Here is an 18156-nt window from a genome sequence, read left to right as displayed (position 1 = left end):
AGATCTCATCTCTGCTCTGACCATGTTCTTTGTTCTCTTGAAAGTGGTGGGTTTAAGTACAAGCATTCATGAATCTACTGTGCTTTTTTTGTTTTGTTTTGTTTTTTTAGCAATTGCAGAGATGCTTAAAATTCTCCAGGTAAGAGAACAGATGGGAATGCACTAATTCTGAGACTCCCATCAGGCAACAGCAATCTTGTAGACAAACTATCTAATGAAATGTCCATGATAGTGTACAAATTACTAGACAAATGCATTATTTGGTACTGGTGTTGCATCCCAGTGCTTCTCTCATTATGAAAAGCTAATGTACCATTTTTAAAGAAAAAAGTTAGGTCAAACTTCTGTTGATTTGATGTCATACAGAGACCTAACAAATTCCTCTGGATAATTTTTTTTTCTTCATTCTACTCTGTGCAACTTTGTCATTTTGGGCTTCCTGTTATACAAGGCTGATATATGTTGAATTTCTATTTTCAATGAAATACTGTGTGAAGGGAAGCAAGTAAGTAACTAGCAAGGAAGGATCTTCATACTAACGCATGCCACCTGCCTTTCAGGTGGATTTTGATGATAAGACTGACTCCTTGTTCTTCAAAGATGGGCAGCGAAGAATTGACTTTGTTTTGGTGTATGAAGATGAAAGTAAAAAAATGACTCATAAGAGGAGTGATCGTAAAAATCAAAAGGTAAGTTATTTTTCCTATATTGGGTGTTAGAGCTGAAAGGCAGAAAGGGGGCAGAAAGGACAGTGCCCTCACCCAAAACAGCAATTGCTTTGCCTTATCCTCAGAGTACTCCTGGGGGCTGGGAGACTGAAGCCCATCAAACTGAGCAGGGAACAGGGTTCAAGCCATAGATTGCTGAGTAAATGGGCAGAGCACTGCACATTGTGTCTGTCAGTGTGTGCTTGGTGACCTCAGAGCATCCTCCTGGGAGGCCACCCTTCAGAAGATGTGAGCAGGAAAATGCCAGTGTCAGGTTAGAGACCAAGATCTTCACACTGGCACAATTTTCTGTACCTACAGTGACCTTTTTGTGGAGAGAATCAATTAGGCCCCTAATGGACTTTGGTAATAAAATTAGAATATTCCTAGAAACCCAAAGGAGGCAGCTGACCAGTTGCTCCAGATCACAGTTATGAACACAGCTGCTGACATTCTGCTGACTTCTGACAACATAGCTAAGTTGCTTAAGGGAAATAATTGTACATCTGCCACCAGAATTTCTCCCTGTACAATTCTTTCCCTTTGAACTTCAGCAGCTTTGCCCTTCCTAAGTTTCTGACTCAAGCCAGTGACTTGATTATTCTTAAATCATTTTATCAGTTGCATCAGAGCACTACATTCATTTTGGCTCACAGAGTCACAAAAATGAGCTCAGTCATGCCACTGAACTGTCTGAGAAATAAGCATCCATGAGATTTTTCCCTTGGCATCTGCACTCCCCCACCCACCCACATCCTCCTCCGATTTAGTAATAATCCATGTTCCAGCAGCCGGGACATGGTAGAGACAGGCAGGGACGAAGATATCACTGAAAGCAGCTCATACACAAATAATAATTTGCAGTTAGGAAATAGAAGAGTAGGAGTAAAAAAGCCTGTAGCTAAGTTGGTGATACTCATTACACAGTGTTGTTGTTGGCATTAACAGGACAGCCATAAGGAATGTCATTAGTAGGGTCTGAGGGAGTCCTGCCGTGGGTGGATGTTGTATTACACATGATCACAGGATCAGCAATATAAATTAATTGAAAGAGGTAATTAGACAAAAAATATGCCCCTTTGGAAAGAATTGTTTTTATCAATTAGCATTTTACATTTATGTTTGTAATACTTGGCCATTGCCCAAATATATTAAAAATATAATGAGCATATTTTCTAAGTAGTGATGGAAAATAAATGTGAGCAGTGGAGTAGTATTTTCAGCGCAGCATTAATGTTAAGGCATTAGCCAGAATGAAACCATTTATAATTAGACCAGGACATTGTGGGTAGGTGTTTGCATAAAAACTTTACTTTCAAAGGTGTTAGTTTCACAAAGATCTGCAGCCACCTTGACTCCATGGTGTGCTGAGGAAGAGGAAGCAATCTACCTACACACAACAAATGCGAGGACAAGACCATATCAGAGAAATGACCAGATAAGGGGAAGACTGAGCAGCTGGGGAGCAGTTCTGTGGAAGAGGCCCTGGTGGTTTTTGTGGAGAGAAGCTGAACAAGAGCCAGGTGTGCAGCGTGACAGCAGAGTGGCCAACAAAGCCTGTATGGACAGAAGTACAGCCAGGAGAGTGACACACAAGGCTAGAGTGACAAGGATGTGTCAGAAGGAAGCTAAAACCAGTATTTCCACAGCTAAGTAGTAGCTGAAGCAACAGGGGGACTGTACACATTTACCTTATATCTGAGATTGAAATTAAGATGACATGGTGCAGCTTTACATCCTTAGAATTCCAGGAAGGAAATTAACATTTTGGCCTACTGCAATTCCCAGAACACTGTGTGCTTGGTGCTGCCCAAGATACACTCAGATTTCATCCATGTTGGCATAAAAGCTACTTGATAGCTTTACTGACTTTACAGTGTCGTTCAACAGTGTCTTTACTGACACTGTTGTATATTTGGCTGTAATTTTTCTGAGGCAAATGACTTCTACCCTTGTGATGAAATACAACCAAAATAAGGAACATTGCCATTTAGAATCAGTTTTAAATACTGTATACATCACTGTCTGATCAATGATGAACTGAAAATGCCAAATTTTATAAGTAGTATCTTGTGTAATTCAGGGTGCTTTAACCATTAATAGGTTCCTTGCCCATGCTACTCTTTCTTTGACTTCCCTGACTGTTTTATAAAGCTATTATCCAGAGCCTTATTGTGTACAGATTTTGGAAACTCCAGCTTACTAAAAAATAGGAGATTCAGTGATGTCTGTTCCCATAAGGAGACATCCTCATGTCACTGGAGTCAGGAGCAAGTTTTCCACTGGTTGTGTGCAATGTTACATGTCTGTGAAATCTAGAGATTTTGGGAAAAATTCTGTCTGACACACACAGCACCCCACCCAATTGCATGATGTGGAAGTCACTTCAGAATTCAAACTGTGGACATCTGTAGATTTCTCAAGTGAAATGTTTCATGTGCTGCTGTGGGTATTTTTTTTATGACACTGAAAGTGGAGGAGTCCCCAAATTCTTAGTGAATTTAGACAGAAGCATTTGAAAATCAGGGCACAACCTAGGTATCCAATTTACTGGATTCAGAGAAACAGGGCACAGATCCTCGTGTTCTTCTGCAGCAAGAGAAGACTCAGATCCTGGGATTATCATTGTATTGGATTTGAATGGCTTTCTGTTCTTTTTCCAAAGAATTGGATAAATGTAACTGAATGGTCTACATTAGTTTATAGTAATAAGCAATATTCTTGGGAAAATATCTCAGAGGACAGCAGGAAATAAAACATGGGTGTAATTTGATAGAAGGAATAAAAATAAGGGATTCTCAAGCTCTTGGAGATCCACAGGGCTTCTCTTATTTTCATCTGTTTCTGAAATCTGGTTTGGGGGAGACAGAGTCAAATTAATGAAATGACACCTCATGGAACTTTCTAACATAATTTATAGATCCAAATGCTAGTAAGTAAGTGTCAAATAAGCAGCTCAATTCAATCTCTGAACTTAAGTTGGTATACAATTAATTTTGTGAGCACTAGCGAAAAGGAGACTGCCAGGAGAAGATTCCAGAAACTGTACCTTGCAAGCAATTGAAATTCTTGCTCAAAGCATATAATTTTAACCTACAATTTATGTACCCTATTTGTCAGGAGAGCTTACCATCAAATATGGCCAGTCTTTTCAGGAATGCTCCCAAACACAATTTCATCTGTTGGGGTCCTCAAGGAGCTCACTCTGTAAAGTCAACAGGCAAGAAAAGCAAATTCAAAAGAAATCAATGCAGAATGTCATTTTAGTCCATCTATTTCCCCCCAACAGAAATAAACAGAAAGATTGTCAGTAATTTAAATTGGAATGTGAGAAAAACCTTCATTTCCAGCTGTGAAGGAATCTGTGCTTCTCAAAAATTGACAGATTTTGTTTTTTTTAAATTGAATTAAATTATCACTCTTGGAGAATATTACACACATCTTGTTGGGGTTTTTTAAGTACAGCGTTACTGCGAACTTCAGCAGAGCTGGAGAATTTTGTTTTCATAAGCAAACAATGAGCAGTTCCTGCCTCTATATTTGTTCAGATAACCAGCAACAATAAAACCACAAAAAGAAAAAAACATGACCAAAAATAAACTTGAGTAATTTTTCAGGCACAAATTATACTCATCCCACTGCTTAGCATGTGTCATACCTGCAGTGAGAGAGCAGCACTTGGGATTACAGGTAAAAGGGTATTTCTGTGCCATTTTATGGAGTGATTTGAGGCAGTAGAGAATGACAGGCTCTGCATGCCTGTGGTGTGCTCAGCCAACCTACTCAGGTACTCTGATAACAAGTATGAAGGGACTATGGGCGCTGGGAGGAGGGCAGCCACACCTGCCTTCATCTCAGCTGGATGGTTCAGTTTTGAAGCAGAAACTCACTGAAATAAAAACTCTGTTCCTGAGGCAACCACAAACCCAAATTCTACTACTTTGGAAGGAAGGATGACAGAAGAGTATGAAGACAGATAGAAGGAGGGAGTTTCTTTGCAATTACTACTTATATTTGTAGGACAGAAATGAGTCTTTCCAAGCAGGGTGACTAAAAGCTGTTGTTGAGGGCAGGGCTAGACTGCAATATTACCTGTTCTGGGTGGTCACAGATCAGGTTTCAGAAAACCATGAAGCTGGCTTAAAATCAAAGGGTATATCAGAAAATATGTATTTGGAGTTCTTTGGGTTTGCATTTTTGGGGGCTTATCCTCTATAGCATGTTGTGCTTCACATTTTTATGATTGTCTTCAAACATAAGGGAAAGAAGCTTACAGAGCAGAGCTTCTCAATCAATTGATTTTCTGATGCTGACAGCTGGGACTTGGAGGATAGCTTCCAAATACCATCAAAGGAGCTGTGAGGCAGCTAATATTGGTACAATGATCCTCTTCACTCCCTTCAGCTGATTTTCATTGGGGAGGATTTTGGCCCCATGTTCTTTCTCTTATTGACTGTGATTTATCTGTTGCCTGTCAGGTAAGGCAGAGGAGGCTGTTCAAGCTCTCTTTTCTTGTTAAGATTTTTCCCCTGAACCCACATGGATATTGTGGTAGGAAACTTTTCTCTTTGCGCAAAAGAAACTTAGCAAAGATGTGAGTTTGTGTTCTTCTGTCACTGTAATCAAAGCAAGTGTTCCCTACCATTTTCAACACACAGGGGGAAAAGTGCTACTGGTCTGCTACCAATTTCTAGACCCACAATCCTGTTAATCTCCTCAGCTTGGCAAGAGAATCACCAGAAATTGAAAGCACCGTGGTGAAAAAGCAGCTCGCAAAACCTGATCCTTCCATGTGCCTGTAATATTTGGCATTTACTTACATTCTGCTTTCATTTTCACAAGACTGTGTATGATTATGCATCCTGTGATGTCTTACTCTGCTGAATAGCCATTCAGTCATCAAAACCTATGTCAGGTTTAGATCAGCAGCATTACCATGATTACTTTATTATTGCAACTTAGCCTTGCAGGTAGCTGAGCAAAAAGCCAGATACTAAAATAAACTTTGGATGATCTTCACCTTCCAGCCTAATAAACTATTATATCTATATACTGTATTCCCCAGTCAATGCAAAACCACTATAGACTCCTCTGGGTAAAGGTCTACCTCCTCCATAGATCATTATACCCATAATTCAATCATTTATATAAAATACCAAATCCCCTAATTAGCAAAGCCTCCCAGAGGCTTTGTTTCTCACTACTTGAATCCATGCATTATTAGAAATCTTAATATTGTCAACATTCCTCTAAGATTCTGAGGGCAAAATTAATTTTGGAACTCCTTGCTATAATAAATTATTAAAGGGATCTGATTAAAAGATTTAAAAAAATAGTATTAGACTTCTATAAATGAGAATTGCTCTGCATCTATTTTTATGCTATTTAGAAAGAAAATGAAACAGGTATTTAGCCCCTTGCCTGTTTTATTTGGTGGAACAAAGGAGAACTTGGGTTGAAATATTTTCATGATTGAGTAGTATTCATTTTACAAACAGCCACGTGCATATGGAAGAAGCAAAGAGGTGGGATGAAATGGCAGAAGAGTTACTACTGGAGTGACAAACTCCTGCGTGTTGTGTACTACATATTTTAATAAACTGGTAAGAGAGTTGAGTTTTGATAAAACAAAAATTGCAGAGGAAATCATTATATAGTTTACTTAGAAGCCAAGGTGGCTGAAAATCTTTAGCTTTAAAGGAGACTGGAAAACTCTTATTATCTATGAATTATTGAAAATCCAAGAAAATATATTACTGCAAGAAAAACACTCATTCATATTTGTGATTTTTAGTTAAAGCTGTCAGTACAACAAAGATAATTAGATGTACACATCAGAAATGTCTATATTACACACAGACATATGTATACAAGGAAAAAACATAAACAGCATTATACTGTCACCAATAGCCAAGTGAATTAATGAGACATGGAGAGATCCCTCCATGGAGAGTTCTATCAGTCTGGGTTTGTGGTTTAATCCTGAGAAAAGCATGGAATAAGGAGAAAAGTGATAAATATTGGCGAGAGAAAAAAAATGAGATTGAAATATTTGGCTCTTCTTGTGCCTAGCTTGAATAGAAGGTGATATTCAGTGGACTAAGAAAGCAGAAAACCCAAACCAGAAAATACAAGAATGCAAGAAAAATACTTGTTCACAAAATAAGAAATGAGTCCATTGAGATCATTGCCACTTGCAGCTGCTGCAGAGAACTAGCAAACTATAAATGGGGTGCTCATATTGTTATTCAGTTCCATAATTATTAATTTCAAGAGTTGCTATAGTTTTGGAAAAATAGCATTTTCTTGTTTGGGAACTTACAATATTCAAGAACTGGATGAAACTTATTTGGGTATATAACTGACCTGTTCCTGTGGAACTTCTGAAGATTTTTAGCCTTCTGCTGAAGCATCTTTTTGCCATCTAGAGTGAGTAAGCCTTGAGTCTAGCCCTGAGGATCACTTTCTACATACCTGTCAAAGTTCCTAAGACTTTATCTAGAGGGTCATTCATTGACTCTGGTCCTTCACAGTAGCAACAGGTCTGGATCCTGCGCGCAGATCTTAAGGCAGCTAAAATTGCTATAGAGAACCATGTCACAAAAATCACTGGGTCCTTCTTTAAGTTCCTGAACTGGGAGATGCCAGATCCTTTAAGCACATGTTAATCAACAAAGAAATTGTCCGGTGGCATGAGAGGAATCTGGGAGTAAGTAGTATCCCCTGAGTCACTCCGGGAACCTTGCTGCAGCCCTAGTCTAACCTGGTAGAGGAATAAAGCTCTCAGTCCCCAGCACATTTAAGTCATCATCTTCTAGCAAACTGCTCACTTAAGGGCAGTCCCAGCTGCCTACAGGTGCCCCCCATTACCCATTCTGATATTTAGACATGCAGTTTGTAGCTCAGGGAGAGTGGGCTACCCTTGACTCACATAAACAAATAAATCATTGAGGAGCTTCCCAGTTGGTGCAGATAGCTTTTAAATTTGATTGCTACACACAAAGTTTCAAAATTCCTTATAAATCCCTTACGGAGTTTTATGTTTTGAATTTGAGGGGAAAGGGGAAGTTTCTGTGTTTCTTGGGAGGAGGTCATCGGTATGGAGAAGCAGATTGGAGACTGGAAAGATGTTTCAGGTTTTTTGTAACTCACCGTCTGCCAAGTGCTGCTAACTATGAAATAAAATTTAAATTAGCCACAAATTTGTTCTTTACTGGGGAAAACTTGTTGTGTCCTTTTGGGGACATTAAATGCTCCTGGAACAGTGCCACTAACTCTCCAAGTGCTACAGCTCTCAGTTTCTTCCTATAGGGATGTAATCCATGAGCTAAAATATATTGGGATACTACAGTTTGAACTGCTGTGTGAACTCATATTATTACTGTGAAGGAAACATAAAGTTACGGGATTCTTGAAGGAAAGTGAGATGAAAAGCACTTGAGATGAAATCTTTCTAAAGGAAGATTAATATAGTTCACTTAGTGACTAAAGGTGAAAGAGATCAAAATTTCAGGGGTAGATTTCAAAATTTTTGAAATCTGAGTCACACGTATACCTCAGTAATGTATCAGAAACTGCGAGGATAAATTCTCCACAGTTGCATTTAAAGCAATATTGCATATCACACAAAAAAGCTGATCAGGATTAATTAGTAGGTAGGACTGTACATATCACCACAGTAGCTATCAAGTGTGCTACAGAGATAACATAATGATGGTTTTGGGAGGAAATTCCATTTTTCTGTGCATACATATTTGTGGAATTTGGAACAGATGTTTTACGGTGTTCAATATCTTTTAACAGAGGAAGAGACAAGTATATGAATCCAACCTGATAAACAATGGCTTGCAACTAGAAGCGACGAGGTCGGTGAGTGCTATTCTCTGTGAATGGCTGTTCTGAGAGCAGAGCTGCCCCTATGGGACTAAGGAAACTGAATATATGAATTCACTGTAAGATTTCTCTCCCCTCAATTAAAAAAAAGGCCCACCTTTTCTTCTCTTAGCAGTGTCTTTGTGATCTGATGCAAAATCTTTTTGAACTTTTATGTCTGCTCCTTCCTCTGCAAAATAAAAGATGGGAAGCTGGGAGATTACATAGATCATGTTTGCTCAGAGCTCGGGAGATAAAAATTACTCTCTGTACCCTGCAGAGAGGCACTTCCCATAGTCTGGCTGTGTAGCACAGGTGGGAAGCCAGTATGTGTGTGGGACAGAACCTGCCAGAAGAGCAGTGCAAATGATCCTGCTTCTCTCAAGGCCTGGCCCCATGCAAGCGGATCTATCGTGCTTTGTATATTTTGGGCTGCGGTGTCGCCTGCAGGCAGTTCAAGAGCACTGTGGTAATGCACACCAGCTGCCAGAGCTGCTATCTCTGGCAGGGAGGGTTAGAGCCCCTCCAAATCCCTCCTCTTTCTTCCTACCCTGCAGGGTTGCAGTGCTCTATCTGTGTCTCCCTCTCCAGGACTGTCTATTCCAGTCTAAATTTGTTGTTGTTTGGTAATCTGTAGTGAGCTCCAGAAATGGTCGCTTTGCCCCCTCCTCCCAAATTAGACTCAGAATCTATGGCACCACAGTATTTATATGTCTGCAATGGGGGCTCCTGCTGCACGTCCAAGAATGCATTCTGGTTCTTCACATTCATAAGAAAGTAAATTGCTGTCTGGAAGGCTGCTGCAGACCAGGTGCTATACTTACATATTGCAGTCTTCAATAGTTCTGCTGTGATTATGACTGAAAAACATTTGAAACTGGACATTTCCCCAGGCTAGATCAGATACCTGAGCAGTGTTCCTGAGCCAAAGAGCTACATAAGGGAATTTCATGTGGCTGACACTCACTAATGCAGGACAGCAGTAGGTCTACAGGCCATGTGTAGACAGGAGGCAGGAGTGGCTCTCAGGGTTCCCACTGCATACTGCTGCTGGTTTGGGCATTCCACTGAGAAAAAATGTGCCCCATGCTGTCTTTTTCAGCAGTTTCATCTAATTTCCCTTTTCCTCTCCCCATCCTCTCTAGGAAGTTTGGAATTCTTGTTGCCCAGGAGCCCCTTGAGTGCCTAGCCTGCTGCCATCACCTAGGGCTGTAAATGAGCTGCTGAGGAGTCACTGGCAGCTCCAGAATCATGCCTGCCCTGTCAAACTACAAGTAAAAAGAGTCCTAATGACCCCATAGGAGGAAAGTGTCACACTTAAATTATTTTATAAAATACTTTGCTTAGATGTGAACGTTAAGTATTAAGGGCACATTTAACAGTGTTTTTTTATATATCTTTCTGTGCCTTCATCTGCCTGAGTGTTTCCTCATGTCAGCATTTTTACAGCAGCCAATGATATATTCGCTGGGATGGACAATGAATGCAACTTTGAGCGACTCATCTATGAGCTGTAAAGAGAAAGAAAAATTTAGATAGTTCAAAAAATTGTTAAAATGAGAAGTTCTTTCCTTACATACTAATTTTCAATCTTCTTTCATCTCAGGTTTTAGATGAGAAACTTATTTTTGTGAAAGTGCATGCACCTTGGGAAGTGCTGTGCACATATGCCGAGGTTATGCACATCAAACTGCCTCTGCAACACAATGACCTGAAAACCCAAGACTCAGCTTTCAACTGGTTCAGTAGGTTCTTCAGGGTGGATGAAAATATCATCAAACCTGAGCAAGAGTTTTTCACTGCCCCTTTTCAAATGGAGTATTTGTCCAGCTTCTATATCCAAGACAAAGACACTTTTTTCAATCCTGCAACCAGAAGCCGAATTGTAAGTGTATGGAGTATTTCTAGAATTTACTCTTAAAAAGAAACTATTCCTTTTACCAAATCAGTGTGGTTGCCTTCACTAAAACATCCTAAAAAATTAAAAACATTTGGGATGCAATTGTCCTGCGTAATTTATGAAATAACCTGGGCAATCCGGAAGGAAAACTTTACTTGCATTTGTCCTATTTTTCTTCCACCTGAATTTAAAGGAGGGATTTGAATGGCTTGTATACCCCAATACAAGTTATACAATTAACTCTGTCTACATTTTTCTATTTACTAGGAAAGTCTACTTACTCTTTCCTAACTTGGTGGTATGCTGAGACAGATATAGCTGTATATGATTTCTTTCAGGTTGCAAGGACACAAAAATATTTCTTTTAAATTTCAGGTTCATTTTATCCTGTCCCGTGTGGAATACGCAACAAAAAATAATGTGAAAAAGTTTGGCATTAACAAATTACTGGACACTGGAATCTACAAAGCAGCATTTCCTCTCCATGATGTAAGTCTGGTGCTTGTAACTAAAATACACTTTAATATAGAGGTCTGAACTATATCTAGATATATATGTATATCCTCGAGATATATCAAAGGATACAAGCACTATTCCTCAACTCTTATTATATCCACATAGAGGAATAGGATGTGGTTTCGCTAAAGAGATTTTTCTTCCAAAACACTGTTGGTTAAAAATGTTTCTATAAATGAAAAACAATATATTTCACTTGAGAGTTCTTAAACTTGTATTCTCTGGGAGATGTATTTCAGTAAAATACCTGGACTGAGATATAGTTCCCATGACACACTGCCTTATCAGTCCTAAATTAATGTTTCATTAGTATGCAATATTCCAATATTAAAATTCTTATCAACTTGTTGATATCAAATTGTTGATAGGGATTTAGACTACAACTCTCATTTTAGGATGTGTGAAAGTTTTCCATATTGAGAATAGCCCCTTGGTTCCCAAACATCGCAACATACATGCATGAGACTCAGGTTTCCACAGGAAGACTCTGCCCAGCCAGTCCAGTGCCTCACAGGTGTCAGAATCTTGAAGAGAAAAGCTTCACTGGTTTCAATTTCACCTTGCAATAATAACAAATCCAGCTTTTGCAGCTACACTTCTGAAGCTTTTCAAATTATATCATTTGAATAAGAAAGTTAATATTGAAAATTGTTTTGTATACCAAGACTAGCAATAGCACAAAAAAAAAAAAATCAAGGAGAAAAAAATCAGATTTCAGAATATTTGACAAAGAAAAAACTCCACATGAGGTTGTGAATGCAAAATGAGCAAAGACTGAGGGCCAATTTTCTGTATTCTCTCTATTGCATAACCACAACATCCCAGCTTGTCCACCTCAGAGCCACCATTCTGTGTCCAAGGTGTGTTCTGTCAAGAAGACATTGGGAACATGGGAGGTCAGGAATGATAACTGCTTCAGCTGCATGGACTTGGTTTAAAATATTTAGGAGGCCCCTAAGGTTTTCAAAGACACTTTTAAGGCAGAATCAAGACACTTGTTGTAAGTAATCAAAGCTTTACAGAATGGAATTCATATAATTTTTGACTAGCCATTTTAAAGTTTTCCTTTTAAAGATTTAAAACTTGCCTTGCAGGCTATTTTGATCATGGCTTGGGGAATTTTGACTCAGTACGACTAGTAATTAATGACTGCTTTTTTATACAGTTGAAATGATACATCACAGCTATGCTGAAAATGAAAAGCAGCAGATAGATTTCTACAAGCATCACTCATCTTGTTGCATCACAGATATAGAATGGAAAAATGTCTCAAATAAAACAGGTTTTATTAAAATAGCTTTTAAAATAGCCTACAAAGAAATACAAGGATTATCTCCATGTGAACTCTCTTTTAAATTTAAAACAGAGACTAGAGGCCCTGGATTTTTCCCTCAGTCTTTCCAGCCTATATTCTAGTACAGTATTATTTTGAAGCAAAGCATGTGTAGGATGTTAAAGTTACTTAAAATCCATTTTAATTCAGTCCTGTTCTCTAATTAGAATGGATCCTTTTTTATTTTATATTCCTAAGTGCCAAGATGTTGACATGTGCTTAGATTAAGCTCATGATGAGTCTCTGTTATTTTCAGCTCACATATGTACAGCGTTTACTTTAGCATTCAGTGCCTCTCTGACAACCTTCTATCCTGAATCCTGGTGTGCTCTCAGAGCTGCTGCTCCTTTTCCTGGTTTGCAGTAAGGCTGTCTAAAAGGCTACTCCAGACTCTAGCTTCATGGTATAGAAATCACCTGCAGAGATGAGAGATGAGCTGCCCTGGTTAGATTTTAGGGGTATCTTCTCATGCTCGTCCTGTTTTGCAGTCAAGTTTTAGGCACCTGTCAACTGATCCCAACTGCCCGAGTGAACGATATCTCCTCTACAGAGAATGGGCTCATCCTAAAAACATTTTCAAACTGCAACCCCTGGATTTCATCAGGTTGGTGTAACTGGCACTGGACTAATGCAGGGAGAATGAGAAATCTACATAATAGGTCTGATTTTGGGGAAATCAAAGAGACACGGGTCAGTTTTGAGAGAAGATACATACACACAGATCAGCCCATGCACAGGAGTATAATTTGAGATTGGTTACATGGTGAGCTGGTTTATGAAAAGGCAACCACTTAAAATTTTCTTTGTGAAGTATGATCTTTTCTCTTTTTCCTTTCCCCCCCCCATTTCTATCCTTTTACAAAAGCATGCAATACTACTGCAATCCCAAAGTTGAAACCAGAGAACTATTAATATATGGGCTGGCATAAAATGTGTGAAATGAAGAACCATTTGAGACAGAAATTCAAATTTACTTGTGTTTTAACCAAAAAAATAAACAACCCACCTTTCTCCTCCACAGGAAATACTATGGAGAGAAAATTGGCATCTACTTTGCTTGGCTGGGCTTTTACACAAATATGCTGACTGTGGCTGCAGTTGTAGGAGTTGGATGTTTTCTGTATGGATTCCTGACAAAGGACAACTGCACATGGAGGTACCTGATCATGCCTTGTTTAATATCTCGTGAAATTTTTATCAGCCGTCTACACAGGGAGACAGAACAGGGTTTGCAAGACACTGCTTAATGAAGGAGGCAAAATTAAAGGGCCTGAGAGCAGCTGCCATGGTGGATTTGAAAGCAAAGGCATAAAATATTAGATAAATAATGGATATCCATGGACCATTAAAGTGATAGACATCCAAGAGTTTACTATTTCATAATTTTATTTATATTTTGCATGAGGTTCACCATACCTAGTGTAGAAACACAAAGAAAAAGGTGACAATCAGAAGTCAGTACAAATTGCCATAAGACATAATTTTCACTGTGGTAATCCTTAAACTAGATACCCAAAGATGTTAAAAATTTCCTTCCTCTAATTTGGGAAAATATAGGAAGAGCAACAGCACAGGGGCCTTCAGCTTCTTAGCATACATTGGAAGGGCAGGTATAGCCATGACACAGATTTTTTCATCAGAACACAACAAAATTCAGTCATGGACAAATGACCCAGGGGAAAAAAAAAAATGATGGTATTGTGCCCAAGGACCTTTAGGCCATCCATTTGTACATCCCCTCGTGGACGGGTGTTCACAGGCCATGCTGAAGGGCTATTCCACAGCTCCACTCCTGTGCCAAATTTATACCCATTTACCTTTTTGCCAGTATTATGATTTAGTTAAGCAGCTCAGCTCTGTCCCTGGTGTTTACCCCCCGATCTGCATGTAGAAGGTAATTACGTTACCTTTCAGCCTCCACCATGCCAGGTTAGTGTGTATGAGACAGCAGCTCCTTTGCCGTCTCTGAGACAGGTCTGCAAACCCATGAATCACTGTGGCAGCTCCCCTCTGCACAATTTCCAGTCTGATCCTGTTTAGAAGACCACAGGGACGAGGTAGTCCTTTGGGGCCTGCAGCTATTCCTTGTTCTGCTAGGCAGCGCTTCCTTCTCCCGTCAGACTTGGTATGACAGCACGTGTGAGCACACAACTCTGGTTTCCTTCTGAAGACTGCAAGATCTTTTAAGAGCTGATTTATTTTTAGTGTGGGTAGTTTTGAGAATTACCACCACGTACAAGGGCTGGAAATTGTTTTCCTCATGTGTCATCCATTTTTGAGATGAGGACTATGAATGGAAATGGGGATCTGTTGGCAGGGCAATGGTTGGGGGTGGAATTCTTGAGTGCGGATCACTGGTAAATTATTAATTAATTCCCTGAGATTATTGCACTGTCTTCATGTGTGAAAAAGGACTAAAGAATTTAGTGTTGGTGAGTGACTGACTAGTTTTGTTTTTAGCCAAGAAGTATGTGACCCCAACATAGGAGGTAAAATCATAATGTGCCCTCAGTGTGATAAAGTATGTACCTACTGGAACCTCACCATCACTTGTGAATCATCCAAGGTAACTACATTTACAGCTTGTAGACACACCTTTGAGCTTCAGTTGCACTTTCTCTGCAAGTACATATAAAAAATGTTGGTCCTCCATTAACGTCCTGCAGAACTGCTAAAAATGTGCAAATTGCTGTTCCTTTTGATACAGCAACTCAACTTCAAAAAGTTAAAGCAACATTTATTGCTCCAATTTGACCTAAGATGAAAAATGAATTTTTTTTTTTAATTTCACATAGCTGCTGATAGTTTATATGAGAAAAAAATGTTATTTTAATTGAAAATTGGTTTCATTTGGGGGTACTTCTACTTGAGGGAAGGGAGGATTCAGTTAAAGCCTTGATTCAGTAGCTTTCAATCAATTTTTCTAAGGAAACATTTAAAGCCTGTTTTGACATTTCTAATTTCTGCCTCCTCCCTGCGTGAAGAAGTTATCTGGATCTATGCCTTGAATTTGATCCATGTTGCCAAGGAGAAGATGGGTACAAGGAGAGGCTGGTGTTTGCTATGACAGAAGCTGTGGCACAGCCGTGTCCTGTTGCCTGCTCTTTATTCCTGTCAAAAGGAACCTCATTTTCTTTCCCCATTACATTTTCTCACTAGGCTAATGTTAGCCTTTCATCATTCCCCTCCGTAGATTCAGTCCCAAAACTGCGATTTTTCAGCTATTCATCAAAAATATTTTGCCCAGCTTTAATGTGTTGCATCAGCACACGTACATGGTAAAAGAAATAAGAATGCTGGGAAAAGGCTATGATGGAAAAAAAAAAGGAAGATAGTGACCACAGAGGTATTTCATCAGAGTGTGGTTTTACTAACTAACTCACTTGTTATCCTGCTTATGAGAACCAGATGTGTCCATGGCCTTAGTGGCTGTACTAAAGATCCATAATTCTATACTGAGCTCCCAGACCAGAAGCACTGTTTTTCCTCTTAGTGTGCAACAGATGGAAGGAAGTTTGATAGCACACCATTTTACTATCCCTCATAACCCATATATGGCTTTTATTTTTAATTCTGAACTTTGCATTTGACTTCCTTGATTTCCTGGAGAGTGGTGTGAATGGACAGAAATTGAGGAAAGCTATCCACAAGGGTTGTTTATGAAACTACATAAAAACTGAAAATCAACATTTTCAGTAAGCAGCTTCTGGGTTCTGTTCTGAGTTGGTGTAGAAGAATAAAAATGGTCAGTTATATTTTAAGACTTTTTTTCTTTTCCACTTTTCCAGAAACTCTGTATATTTGATAGCTTTGGAACACTGGTGTTTGCAGTATTTATGGGAATATGGGGTAAGTCAATTTCAACAACTGTGGTTTGTTATCTAATTTTGGCCAAGCCTCCACCATCAGCCAAGAAAACATGGATAAATTTGCACTGACTTCATTTGCTAGCACTTAGGAATTCACTGGGAAGTAGCTCCATAGAAAGCAAGCACATTCACGGGAACTCATCATAAGCAAACAAAAAATTGTAGTCCTAAAAGTTAGTCTTCAGTATTTGCTCTGTTTTGATGACTTGAAGAAAAGTCTGAGGGAGGTGGTTAAGGCTGCCACATGTTCATCCAGCAGGAGCCAGCCACATGCTTAAGTATATCTGTCAGAGGAGCTGGGGTTTTTTCCCAAAGACTTATGGAGGTGCTTGTGCTATTAACAGCTACATAACTGCACAATGCAATTGGAAAAATAGTAATTTGTTTTATTTCCCAGGATTTTTTTCATTCTGTCTTTAAGAAGCTGATTGTAAAATGTGTAGTAGGTTACAAGGACTAGATTTATATTTTAGCAGAAAAAAATGTATATGAAACCAGGATGTTTCCCACAGGTGAAAACACTTGGTGCTATATTCAAGGGATTAGGCAAGGTTTATTTTTCAAGAAACAACTTATTTATTCATATGAGTAGCTTTTTTAACTAGCTTTTATTGCAGTGTCTTATCCAGTAATGACAGAAGTAAGTTCCGTGTTAGGTCTGTATACAGGGTGCTAAAGAGAATGTATCTCATATGGTATTTTGAATTCCTACATAGGCTGACAAGAATGCAAAATTTGGTTTCTTTGTAAAACATACTGTATTTTTATTTCCCTATGATGACCTGAAGTGTTTCAAAATAACTCTTGATTTAAAGAAATGTAAGATGAAATATATAATTTCAAAAAGAAGTTTTCTTCCAAAACATATGCTAAATACCAGCAGGGAATTCACTAAATTAAAAGTTATTAGAAGTTTGATACTAATTTAATCTCCTCCCATTATGCCAAGAGTTAATTTATTGGCAATTTGGTTTTTAATTAAAATTGTGCTTCCTGTTTTGAAGAATGGTTCCAGGAGCAATAATTACTAAGTTAAGCTTCATGGTTTGTAGAGATGGCTGCAAGGCCTATTAGTATTCTTGTTGTAAGACCACTATAAAAAGAGGTGAATTATATAACAGATATTCAACCAAAATTGTACTGAATCCAAATGACCCATGGTCCTGGTGTAATTCCAGCTGTAATTTTCATCTTGCTCTATTACTTTTTTAGACCTTCTTGTCCAAAGCAATTAATATTAGACTCATAGATACATTATTGCATCATTATCATCAATACACTTCTAATAAGTGCGTATTTTCTTCTGTGTATTCCCTTCAAAAATCTTAAAGCATTATAAAACACCAGGGAATTTGGCCTCAGGAGTTAGCCCTTTTTATACATTAATGCTCTGCCAATTCTCCTTTTGATGGTAAGACTAGATTGGCAAAGGCCATGAACAAGATGCAGCTTCCACTTTCCTTGCTACCATTCCTGGATCCCCTTTCTGAGCAAGATCAGTTAAAACAAGAAATGTTCTCCAATGGAGGCACTTCTTCTCAGACCTTGGTGACACAGCTTCAGAGACAGAATACCTGGGCCAGCCTGGTGCTTGTGTTGGGAGATACACGAAAGGATGTCATTCAGTATGATGTGAAATGACGGATTTGATCTCCTGATTCTGAAATGCCATCCATTTCTGCTGCTGAAACAATCTTGCTTCAAATTAAAAGGAAAATGGCAAATCCAGCAGGAGCTCCTTTCCCGCTCTGAAAGACACAACTTGGCTAACAGGGGGCTGGGAGAGCTGTCCCTGTGTTATGTGCCCTTCTGTCACAGTTAGCATGTGAGGCCATCATCCCAGAAGGAATCCCTGCACTTCTGGGCTCTCCAGCAGCAGCTGAACTTGCAGCTGGAACAAATCAGTACAGCCTGTAGATTCCTGTGATTTGGGCTGGGCAGCAATTAGAGGTTTATGAA

General features: G+C 39.0%; 1 protein-coding gene across 1 annotated transcript in view; it reads left to right on the top strand.

Moving 5' to 3' along the window:
* Positions 1 to 18156, top strand: part of LOC131591769 (anoctamin-6-like) — a 70088-nt gene that overhangs the window by 33925 nt on the left and 18007 nt on the right. Inside the window, exons 3-10 of the mRNA XM_058862811.1 lie at positions 561 to 689; positions 8511 to 8576; positions 10186 to 10464; positions 10855 to 10968; positions 12817 to 12932; positions 13350 to 13484; positions 14789 to 14894; positions 16117 to 16177. Of these exons, the coding sequence (XP_058718794.1) occupies positions 561 to 689; positions 8511 to 8576; positions 10186 to 10464; positions 10855 to 10968; positions 12817 to 12932; positions 13350 to 13484; positions 14789 to 14894; positions 16117 to 16177 (1006 nt within the window). The remainder of the gene's footprint in view (positions 1 to 560; positions 690 to 8510; positions 8577 to 10185; positions 10465 to 10854; positions 10969 to 12816; positions 12933 to 13349; positions 13485 to 14788; positions 14895 to 16116; positions 16178 to 18156) is intronic.

Source organism: Poecile atricapillus, chromosome W (genome assembly GCF_030490865.1).
Source record: "Poecile atricapillus isolate bPoeAtr1 chromosome W, bPoeAtr1.hap1, whole genome shotgun sequence".
NCBI classification, from domain to species: domain Eukaryota; kingdom Metazoa; phylum Chordata; class Aves; order Passeriformes; family Paridae; genus Poecile; species Poecile atricapillus.
Note: the sequence above shows the minus strand (reverse complement) of the source record. Positions and strands in the feature narration are given on the sequence as shown.